This window comes from Drosophila hydei, unplaced genomic scaffold, assembly GCF_003285905.1.
Source record: "Drosophila hydei strain 15085-1641.00,03,60 unplaced genomic scaffold, DhydRS2 tig00000172-arrow-pilon, whole genome shotgun sequence".
In the NCBI taxonomy this organism is placed as follows: Eukaryota; Metazoa; Arthropoda; class Insecta; order Diptera; family Drosophilidae; genus Drosophila; species Drosophila hydei.
The window spans coordinates 3,287,265-3,299,838 of record NW_022045682.1 but is presented as its reverse complement, the minus strand read 5'-3'; the positions used below and the strand labels follow the sequence as shown (position 1 = coordinate 3,299,838).

Below are 12,574 nucleotides of genomic sequence, written 5' to 3'. Positions count from 1 at the left end.
CGTCTATCACATCCTCCGGCAGCCCACTTGTTGTTTTTTTATTGAGTCAAGGATGCTATCGATATCAAGCAATAGGCGAAACACTCAAATGCCATGACTTTTGCAATTTGCATCAAAGATTGTGTCACGCCTAGTTTCGTTACACTTCAGTGCGGCAGGTCTGGTCGCCTCTCTTGCCTTGCGTTGCGTTGCCCTTTCAGCTCACCTTGGAGAAAAATAACCCTCATCTGGCTGCTGCCTGTGGTTTTTAGGTGGTGAGCACTGTAGTTGGCCGAGGCACGCCAGGAATTTTGTTCACTTTGAGCTTGGCAGCCGGGAGCTGGGTGCTGGAAGCTGGGAGCTTGTTGCTTCTTTGCGTGCTTTCGTGTAGGTTCAAATATTTTGCGACTAGAAAACCCAACGACCCCGGCCAAGAAATGTGCACGGCACGGCTGTGGGCAGGGGCAATTTATATATTGTGCCGGGTCAGTTGGGTGCGAGCAATTTGGAAGAATTTGGTTTTGCATGTAAAATGTTTCAAACAAAATTGTATGGGCCAAATAGTTGAATATTTGAAATATCTATTTCAACTGAAATGTGCCAACTATTTTGTTTGCGCCAAATTTTCGCTTGCCATATTCCAAATATTATTATCTGACTGCAATTTAATTTGTTCTTTACATTTAAGAACGAAAATGGGGCAATTAGGACACTTTTCAGATCTGACAATTGATAAGCAAGACTTTTGTCGTTATAGATGGAGGGGCAGACAGATGGACGGCTAGACAGACGGCCAGACGAGCATTTCATGACTAAGCTTAAAAACTATATGTTCTATCTAGAAAGATTTATTAATAAAGTTAAATTTCTGACAGTTTTCGCTATTGACTTCAGCTCTGCCGTCGTGCGCAGAATATTTTGACTGAATAGAAATTACAACTCAAGAGTTTTTCAAAGTTTTTCTGTTTTTAACTTAATTTAATTCTCAGTTTTCTTTGCAGTTCGATCAAGGTTATATAAATATATATTTTAGCTAAATATTTAAATCAGATTTTTCAAGTATTACAAATGGCATGCAATTTGGCAGCCATTTATTGCATTCATCTCATAAGAAAGCTTCAAAATGTCATCTCATTCTATTTGTATATCCCTTGAGCCATATTCCAACACTCTTTCTCAGCTGCACAACTGTGCGTATGCGCAATATGCACATGAAACGCTTGTGTCAGTTGCTGCGCTCACAGAGCTATTTTCTGTCATCGAGCCACTTTTTAGTTTCCAAACTTTCCACAGTATGTTGTATAGTGTTCTTTGTTTTCTTATTTTGCTGAGGTCCTTTTTTGCTAGCTGAAAACCCTGGACACAAGTGCAGAAAGTTTTGTGCTTGCAACTTTTTTGTGCATTAATATTTTTCTTTTGCTTTTCCTATTTAGATGCATTGCTTGGCGCTGCGCTTCGGTTCGCGTTTTGTTGCTTTGTTTGGGAGCACTTGAAATGCAATTCCCAAAGAAATGTTCAGCTCAAGAATATCAAAATACGCGCCATTGGCGTCCGCAACATGGACAAACTCGGAAATTTATTTGTGCTTTGCGAAAGTTTTTCACTATTATATATTTTCCCCACTAAGCTCAGTCAGTCAGTCTGTCAATCGAGCAGACAATCTATCAGTCAGTCAGCCAGTGTGTGCGAATAAATGTTTAGGTCAGCTTAGCTCTAGCTGCTTCAACAAAGATTTCACAAAGCAACAGCTAAAGTGTTTTTATATCTGAAACTTTTACTTAAATGTGAAGCATTGATTATCTGAATTGCATTACAATGAAATGGGAGGGTACAAGACTAATGTGAGATCTATGTCAAACTGAACTAGAACTGCCAAACTGAACCAGACTGTTTCTACTCTGCATCGGAATTAGTTCCATTTCGAAATATATATTTTTTGAATGTAATCCAAACTAATATTGTTTATAAATGAACTAGCCTAACTTGACTTCGGAATTAGTGCCAACTGGAACTAGTTCCAATTTGGGATATATACTCATTACTTATAATATATATTTTTAAATATTCTGCTTTGGAACTTATTCCAATACGTAATAAATCCTTTAAATTCTCTTTGGAACTAGTTCCAATTCAAAACAAGTAGAGCTAAATGCAAGTATCGAAACATGTACATGTTTCCTTATGAAAATTTTAGTTCAGCTCCTCTCCGGAACTAGTTCCAAAATGAGCTAATTCCTAATATATGTTACTATAATATACAGAAACTATCAAATGAACTAAGTAATACTATGTCATCAGTTAACTTGTTGAGTTCCATTTCGGAACTAGTTCCAATTCGTAACAAATGCATAATAAATATAACTGGAAAGCTAATTAAAGTCTTCTATGCAATTGGTTCCGATTCAAAACAAATACTTCAGTTCATCTTTCGAACAATAAATATTATCAACTGCATAGCACTTAAAGAGTCTCGCAATTTCTTGCTGCTGCTGCTGCTGTTGTCCTGAGTTAGCTTTCCCGTATAAGAACTGCATGCTGGCATTTCAAATGTGGCACATAAAGTGCGGTTGCAGAAGTTGCTAGCAACCGAGAAGAGAACCAAAACCGAACATCGCGTTGTTTTGCATGTTAACATACCGTTGCTTATGCACTGCTGCAGCTTCTCTTGCGCTTCTTGCTGGCAGCGCGCGAGCAGCAGCATTTCAAATGCCGCACTAAATTACTAAAACACGCACTGCCACGCCCCTCATTTCTTCTCCGTTCCGCTATTTACTTATATGCGCAATGCCACAAAAAAACGAATGGAACAGAAAAAACTTTCAGTTGGGGTTACAATTTACGCTTTGCCTTGCATTTTTCATGTGTTTTGTTGTTCTACTCGTTTTGCTGACAAACTTTTTTATGGCCGCAACATACAACAATGGCTTGTTTTTGTTGTGTGTGCGTGCGTGTGTATGTGTGTGTGTATGTGGTTGTGCGTGTGGCTTCTGCATGTAATGTGCATCTGGCACACAAACTTTGTTAAATCATTAAGAGCCGCACTAAAATGCAAAAGCAACCAACTAAGACTGAGACTCTCCGAGACTCAAAAACTGTGCATGAGAGCACCTCAAAGTTCTCACAATGTGTTCACAAGGAACATGAACTACGGCAAATGAATAAACAACATTAATAAGTACATTTACATAAATGTTAAGCTTAGCTTTTCTATAAACAAATGTTAAGGTTGGCTTGCCTTAACACTTATTTACATTATAATAAAAATAATTTCATTAAATAAATAATTTATTCATTTATTTTAGATTATATTTCATCTCTGGAATAATATTTACAATTTTTACTTGTCTATTATAATTCACAAAAGCTTAACAGACTTACCCCTACTAATAAAGTTTATGTTATTAACAGCTTGTTTACATAAAGTACTAAACCACTTTTAACATACATTCAACACAATGCTAACATATATAAAGTTTATTTTTTTTATATAAATTACTTAAATTTGTTGATTAATTTAAAATTGTAAATTTAATAAAAAAATTGTAAATTTAAAAAAAAAAAAACTAATAAAAGTTAAGTACTTTTAACAATTTTAATTTTAAGTTTAGAGTCTGAAAAGTTTAAATTGATTAATGATGATAAGAAATGTTTTTTTATATATTTTAAACTTAAGAAAATGTATCCCTCTCTGTTTATCAATCTTTCTCTCAGTCTCTTTCTCTCTCTCAATCTCTTTATTTCTCTCTATCTCTGTCTCTCCCTCTTTACATTTTTCTATCTCTGTCTCTCTTTCTCACACACTCTCTGTCTCTCTCTCCCTTTATGTATCTCTCTCTCTGTCCGTTTGTCTCTTTCTCTTGATCTCTTCCTCGGCCTTTGTCTTACTCTGTTCTTTTCACCACTCTCTCTCGCTCCCTATCACTCTTTCCTGCCCTCTCCCTTTCTCTTACTAAGTGTAAGTGCGTTTGCCTTAGCCACTTTTAACGCTCACCCACATATCTCTCCATCAGCTGCCTGGCGCTTATTTGCAGGAAAATCGAGCGCTACTAATGAAGTCGCTCGCTCTGATTTCTGAAAGCCTTCTGCTAAAGCTTCACTCAACTTGCACGCCCACACGCGCCCGCATATACACTTTCACACATACCCAAGCGCACACAGACATCCACACACATGCCCCTTAACTCTTTGGCACGTTGTCTATTAGTGGCTGCATTGGTGCGTCAAAAGCCGCATCCATTGCCTGTTTGCTTCTTGCCTCTTGCCATTTGGCACTTTATGTTCCGCTTGGACACAGACACACGCAGCGCAGCCCATAGATATGGCCTGGCATTTTACGGTTTAGTTTGCTTACCGGTCTGCAAGTGTAATCAACAATTAACCAAAACTGCACTTTATTGGTACCTGTGAAAGGGAAGGCTAGGGCGACTTATGAATACCCTCTATTTATATGATGATATGATGATATGATGATATGATGATATGATGATGTGATGATATGATGATATGATGATATGATGATATGATGATATGATGATATGATGATATGATGATATGATGATATGATGATATGATGATATGATGATATGATGATATGATGATATGATGATATGATGATATGATGATATGATGATATGATTATATGATGATATGATGATATGATGATATGATGATATGATGATATGATGATATGATGATATGATGATATGATGATATGATGATATGATGATATGATGATATGATATGATGATATGATGATATGATGATATGATGATATGATGATATGCTGATATGATGATATGATGATATGATGATATGATGATATGATGATATGATGATATGATGATATGATATGATGATATGATGATATGATGATATGATGATATGATGATATGATGATATGATGATATGATGATATGATGATATGATGATATGATGATATGATGATATGATGATATGATGATATGATGATATGATGATATGATGATATGATGATATGATGATATGATGATATGATGATATGATGATATGATGATATGATGATATGATGATATGATGATATGATGATATGATGATATGATGATATGATGATATGATGATATGATGATATGATGATATGATGATATGATGATATGATGATATGATGATATGATGATATGATGATATGATGATATGATGATATGATGATATGATGATATGATGATATGATGATATGATGATATGATGATATGATGATATGATGATATGATGATATGATGATATGATGATATGATGATATGATGATATGATGATATGATTATATGATGATATGATGATATGATGATATGATGAAACGATGATATGATGATATGATGATATGATGATATGATGATATGATGATATGATGATATGATGATATGATGATATGATGATATGATGATATGATGATATGATGATATAATGATATGATTATATGATGATATGATGATATGATGATATGATGATATGATGATATGATGATATAATGATATGATGATATGATGATATGATGATATGATGATATGATGATATGATGATATGATGATATGATGATATATCAGATGATGTCATATCAGCATATGTCATATTTATATATATGATATAAAGTATGTGTATATGACATAGTATAGAGATAAATGCATTTTAAAATTTGTAGATAGATAGAGATAAAAAATCTTATCTCTGCTGTCCCTTTATGGGTATGTATAGAAAACTCTGGATGAAGAAGCTCATATTTACTTGCTATTTAGGTTGAAATCTTGCAAAAAAAAAAACAAGTAAATTAAATTTTTCACAGATCAAATTTATTTGTTATGAAAAAAAAGTTTTTTTGTATTTATTTAATTATTTTTTTGGCGTATATATTTTTGTTTAGTGTAATTTTGGTAGACATTCAATATGAATTCAGATTACAACTGAGTTTTAGAAACTTGCGGGCTTAGAAACTAATTTTTCGTTGACATGCTTGGAGTATGTTTTTTGTTTGATTTTGTTGTACACAGTTTGCTGCTGCTGTTCGTTCTAGATTAGTTCCACCGTACTTCATTCAGCTGACGCGGATCGACGTTGAGGCCCAGCTTCTCCAGCTTACGCACTTTATGCATCTGCTTGGTCAGCTTGCGCTTGAAGACAATCTCTCGGTTCAGATTCATGATCTCAATCGTATCCAGCTGTCGTATATTCTTAATAGTTTGCAGTATCAGATTGTCGGTTAGATGCAGTTTGATCGTGGACATCTTCATGAAGGGCGCATCACGACGTCGCAGCTCCTCGCGATAGGCGAAGAGCGTGTAATGCAGGGAAGGCAGCTGCGGCAGCGGACGCTCCAGGCCCGGAAACAGTTGCTCAGCCATATTTCTATAGATATTAAGGAACTCTGGGTAGTATATATGACTATTCTAGTTGATACTAGAGAAGCGAAGCGAGTTTCAGTGGTGTGTGCTTGGCTTGTGCGTTCGACGTGGACTGCCTGCCTCGCTCTAGGATCTGTGATTTTTATAGCCAGCCTGCCAACTACCTGCTTTATAGCTCAGCGTTGTCTATTGTTTTCTGGAAATTTTTGCTGCTGTTCGGGGGAAGTTTGAGCAGCTGGACACGGTGCTACCTGTACTCGGGCTGCATCCCAAGCAGCTGCAAGTGTCGCACGATTAGTCTCGAGTCTCACATCTTCGACTCCTTCTCATCCGTCTCTTTCTATTACAGCTCACGTGCGGGCGCATCTATTTGAATTTTATTTGCGATGCTTAAAATTTAAAGAGCTCGTGACCTAGAAAACTTTAACTGCTATATAAATTTATTTAGTTCGTTCCTCATTTCTGTTTTTAGTTGGTGCACCAACATTTATTTGGCATTTACCATTTTTACAGCCATTTTAAATGGATGTTTTTTCTGGTTCTCTATTTTGGGTCCTTTGAAATTGGTTTGCCGCAATGCAATTAAAATGAATTGCATTCGCTCAAAGGCTATCGCAGCGGCATTTCGGCTCAAAGGACTGCATTACATTCACTTAATTATACAAATTAGCACGGGGCGTCGCTCCTATGTATTAAGCATTCGCGCTTTGTACATTTCGAACTCATTCAATGTGCTCAAAACATATGTTATGAAGCTTAATCAGTGGACGTTGTAACGTCGATCGGATCTTGAGTGTGTCATAGGGTCATAATTCAGAATGGCTTATTTATGACTGGTATAGCTTAACATGTAGCTTAACAGCTGTTGTCAAATATATTTTTAGCTATAATTCAAGTTTCTATTTGATTAAATTATTGCTATCAAATGTTTATCTACAGCTATTGAAATCTCATGAAGCTTAATACCTGCTGTCTTCTATATTTTTGAATATTACTTTGTATTTGTTTAATATTTAATCTTATTTATTCTTGCGTGTCTAATGATGCACACCTTGACATACAATTTGACAGTTGCCGTCATCTATGCATCGAGCTAAAAGTCAGCTGTATATTTGTTTAATAGTTGACTCCATCTATCACTGTTTTCTGTCAAATATCCATCTGTATTTGCACAAATCCCATAAGCCAAGACACAGTTTGGCAAGAAATTTAACAGCTACTGAAGCTCTAGCTCAGTTCGATGCCCATTAGTTAATTGCATTTTTGATCTCTATTTCTTAGCAATATATACTCATGAAAAACTCTTTTTGCTGTATTTGATGTTTTCTATAGTTTTGAAATGTAGTCTAACAGCAGCTGTCAAGCAGCTTTATATTGTATATGCATCAATAATTCTATTCTATGAATTGTTATTGGGTATTTTCATTTTCAGCTTAAGTTCTGCAACCTTCGGATGATTATCAGGTTCCATTTAAGCTGCATTTGGTGTTAAGATCAGCTTAGCAGCAGCTACACATCTTATCTATATGTCAAACATCCCTTTTCTTAAGTCTAGTTAATAGTTAATTCAATTTTTGGCTTCTCTATCTCTCATGGGTTTGTAAGTCTTTCAACTGCAATTTAAATTTTCCACAGTTTGACAAACAGCTGTTAAGTAGCTAAAGATTTTATGAACATATTTTCATTCTTTGCCTTATTAATATAACTATTTAAGTGTAGTTTATGCTTACCACAGTTTTGACCAGCACTTTAACATTCAGTTTAACAGCAGCTGTATTAAACTTCGCTCTATAATTCAATTCAATTTATGTGTCGTATAATTTCACAAGCAGCTTAACAGGAACTTCTCCTTGAATAATAAATTCTCAATAATTTCTTATGCTCTAATGCTTTTCTGTGACTATCAACAATGGAATACTTTAGTTATTTATGTTTGCTATAGTTTTAACACGCAGTTTAACAACAGCTGTTAAGCAGCTATGGCAGTCTGCCGCCTGCTCAGCTGGTACTGAGTTCAATGTGTTAATCACAGCAGCATTTGTGGCATTCAACCCCAAAATGATTGCCAAACACATTATCTGTATTATTAATGAGCTGCATGCCGCACATGCCACAGGAGGCAGACACAGACACAGGAGGTTGCCCCATTGTTATTGTTGCTGTTGTTGGTTGGCTGAAATGTCAGTGTGTTTCAACTGGTTGCGTTGGTCATTCTCTTTAGTCTCTTCACGGTGCATTGCGTTTTTATTATTGTGTCGCTTTTTGGGTGTTTAATTAATTGAAAGCATTTTTTATCGCCGCATTTTTGCGGCTGACACCGTCGACGCGACGCGCGCCTTTTGTGTCTCGCCCTGACCGTAATAATATTGACTTTCTGCATGGCTACCAGGATGGCCGTGCCGGTGCTAAAGGATACAGAGCAAGTATTTTTAACTGCATTCAATAAATGCCAAACCATAAATGAAGCTGAAGCTGAAGCTGGAGCTGGAGCTGGAGCTGGTGCTGGAGCTGAACTGAGCTTCTCGTGCAGTCATTTATTAATTGAAATATGCATTTATAAATGCGTTTAATAAAAATTACTTTTATTTTTCTCAATTGCAATTTGTATCAAGTGCTTTAAATTTTCGGCACAGCAGTTTCGCTGACTTAAAAGCAAATAATCAACGCAGCCTAAATTATGCAAATAGATAAAGTTTTAATACATAAATACTTTTAATGGGAATGTGTTAATAACAATTAGTGTCAATGCTAAGTATAAATGGTGGCATATATTTAATAGATTGGCACATAAATTATAGAAAATGTTAATCATAAATGATTTGATAGTAAATGTTATTGAGTATATATTAAGAAATAACAGATATATATGTTACATAAACAATTGCTGTTATTTGTTAACATAAACATGTACTACAAATATATGTTGTTAACATATGCTTAACAATATATGTTAAATCTCTGAAATATGATTTACAATTGCTGTAAACTCGTTTCTAATGCATTAACTCTTATCTTCAAACGCTTTATCAGTAGACTAGCCATATCTTGCCAAGAGTAGTTGATGCCTCAGCTACAGATAGCCACGTTTGCTGCTAATAGAGCCGAATTGTTCTTGGCTTAGGCAAAGAAAAAAGCAGCTCCCAGTTTTATTGTTCACTGCAACTAATCAATAAATGCAGCTTGCTTTTCTATTCTTGTTTTCTATTTTAGTTTTCTAGTTGTTTAAATAAATGTTGTGTTATTTATTATTATTAAAAACATTAGATGTAAAGCCTTTAAGCTGTTATCCTTCGTAGCTAGGAAAAGCTTGTAAAGCGATTTTGCCTTTTAGCCAAATTTGATGGGTTTTGAGCCAGCAAGGGCTAGGCATGTGGCCGGGGGTCTTAAAACATTTCAACTGCAATTGCCTGGTGGGGCTTGAAATGAAAAGCAGGCAACCGCCGTGCGGGACTTGAAATATGCCTGACCAGAGGGTGGGTAGAGGTAGACGGTGAGATCAAAAGCGTATGGGTCTATTTGCATACATTGATATTATATAAGAGCCAAAAGAACAGCAGCAGCAGCAGCAGCAATAATAATACGAGCTGTAATAAGCCTTTTTGGCAAAAGTTGTTTGTTTAATGCCCAAGCTCCTTGAAGCGGCTAACAACATTTGAATAAATATTTCAAAACGTTTCTGCCAGGCCTGCGGCCAGTTACCTGTGCAGCATATTGAATGAGTATTTCAACGAACTGTGCAAACACACACACATACACACACATATATATAAGCGCACCTACAATTGAATTACCTGAAAATTGACTGGTTGTAAAACTGTCTCGAACTGTGAGCCGATGTGGTTTTTGGGTTTATTTGGCAAACGCGCATTTCGCTTGCCAAATCCATCATCATCCTGCAGCGAGCTGAAAGCGTGCCACCAAATGCAAACAAACGCTGTGTAGCACAGTGTAAGCGCCGTCATGGCTACCGAGTGCTACCACAAATTGCAATTAGTGTCCCACTGTTGATTGATAGTCGCGGATAAATTTCTCGCTGTTTGACATGTTGAGAAATTTAAAACCATATAGTGGATTATATATGTAGAAATATGTAGATATATATAGACATAATTATATAGCAATCGAGATAGTGTCGCTTAACAGTTTATCAAAGTTTAATGGCTTGTCACAATTAAAGAACTACTCAATAATAAAAATATTTATAAATACTCTTAATTAATTGTAATACTAAATTATAATAATAAATAAAAGCAGAGAGCTTTGAGGACTTATTGGTTCATGCATAAATCAATATATAAATAGCTTTAGAAGTACATAAAATCCTCTTCACAAAGTATTTGAAATAAGCTGCTGAACAGATTAATTATTAAAAAAACGTTTGTTTTCTTTGAATTAAAAACAATAATAATTCCAAAACATATAGCGATTAAGGTGATTGGAATATTTTAGCTAAGGGCGTTAGATTCACATATGAATATTAGTTTAGTTCTTTATACAAGATATTCAGTTCTATAAAAGCTCTTAGAATGCAAACAGGAATATCGCAGAGAAGAGCTTTAAATATATTTATAATTTCAATTTATTATTAAATATTATAATTATTAGCATTATTATTATTGTCATTTTTATTGATGTCAAACTGCATATCCAACGAGCTAAAAGTATATATTAAATTAAAAACGAAGAGCTTCCATTCACATAAAAAGCTTTCATGAATGCATTTTCTAAATAAATATGCTTTCTAAAATACATTAAAGCGTAGACAAATAGCATTGAGGAGCTTTTGTGCAAAGCTACTGCGCTTTTAAAGCACATTAAAGCTACCTAAGAGCAGTGCTTGCATAAGAATGAAATGGTTAAACTACTTTGAGATAAATGTCAAATATTTAGTAGAGCTTATAGGCCACTGGCTTCACAGTGAACTTGTTTCTCAACTAGATGCATTGAAGTTGACCTAATTACGAAGCCAATTAAAGGCCAAATTAGTCAGATGCACAAGCCACTTTGAATTATGTTTAGCCAGCTGCCCAATTAAGTGAACTACATTTGCAAATACACATACGCAGACACGCATCGTAGGTATGTGTAATATCTACGGACTAACTGATCCAAAAAGCGATACTAACATTATTCAATTAAACAAAATATTTCTATGGGGAATTGTTTAATAGCAAATTCAAAAGCAAATGCAAATATAAAGTTGTTGGCCAACAATTGGCTCATTATATCGTCCGTATATGTATATGTACTTATATATATATATATATATATACCTCTGTCAACAAAATTTGAGCAGCATAAAACACTAATGCTATTAATTTTCTGGTTTCATGTTTCAGTTCCTGCGGCGAGTTCGCCTAATTTTGTGGGCAGCAAAATAATTTGTCAAACGAAAATATGTGAAATAAATGTCAAATATGCTTATATCTAATATAAACGCATTGCCTATTTATTTATAATTATAGCTTAATCATTTTGGTTGCCACTGCATGTTAGAATTAATAGTGGCTTATGAAATGCGGTCAAAAGTTAAAATCTGTCTTAGTACTTTTGAGGCTTTTGTTATTATTTAGGTAGCTTGAACAAGCTGGCTTTTAGTCTGTAGAAACACCTTTAATTTATTGAATTTATTGTTATTAAACCCAAATATTTCTGTATATGTCTAGAATTATTTATAAGAAATGCTAAATGAATATATTGCATAATAGAAGAAGCTATAAATTGATGACAACTTTATTATTTCGTTTACAATATTTGCATATAATTTTAAAATTTAATTGCCATAACTATCGTTAGCTAATATATCGCACTGATCGATCAGCTAGAGATGACAACTAATAACACTATCGTATAAATATCGTTTGAATCTAAACTAATATGTAAAAAGTGGAGAAATTCTGTTTCTTCCAGCGTTGCCTCATTATTAGAATTAAAAATTCAAAATTACTCAGAGATGGCTAAAAATTCTGTTATGAATATTAAATGTGCTGATATTTGAAATGGTAAACACAATTTTGTTATTGTTCTAATGCAATCAAAGTTGTAAATAGGTTCAAAGAGGCAAAATTATGGCTTATTGAAATTTATATACAAATTAAATGAAAATGAATATGCCAAATTTATTTCCAAGCTTACAAATACACAAAATATAAATAAATATATTTACATATGCAGCTCGCATCTACTTACATGAAATACATATTAAATGAATAAATATCTTTACGCAT

At 34.5% G+C, this 12,574-nt stretch overlaps 2 protein-coding genes across 3 annotated transcripts in view; one reads left to right on the top strand and one right to left on the bottom strand.

The window, feature by feature from the left end:
* The window catches only part of LOC111595794 (leucine-rich repeat and fibronectin type-III domain-containing protein 3), a 156,285-nt gene that overhangs the window by 16,209 nt on the left and 127,502 nt on the right, over positions 1-12,574 (top strand). The window lies entirely within an intron of this gene.
* LOC111595797 lies at positions 5,931-6,369 on the bottom strand. The gene has a single exon (XM_023309687.1). The coding sequence runs from the start codon at positions 6,345-6,347 to the stop codon at positions 6,021-6,023; it is 327 nt and encodes a 108-aa protein (XP_023165455.1). The 5' UTR covers positions 6,348-6,369; the 3' UTR covers positions 5,931-6,020.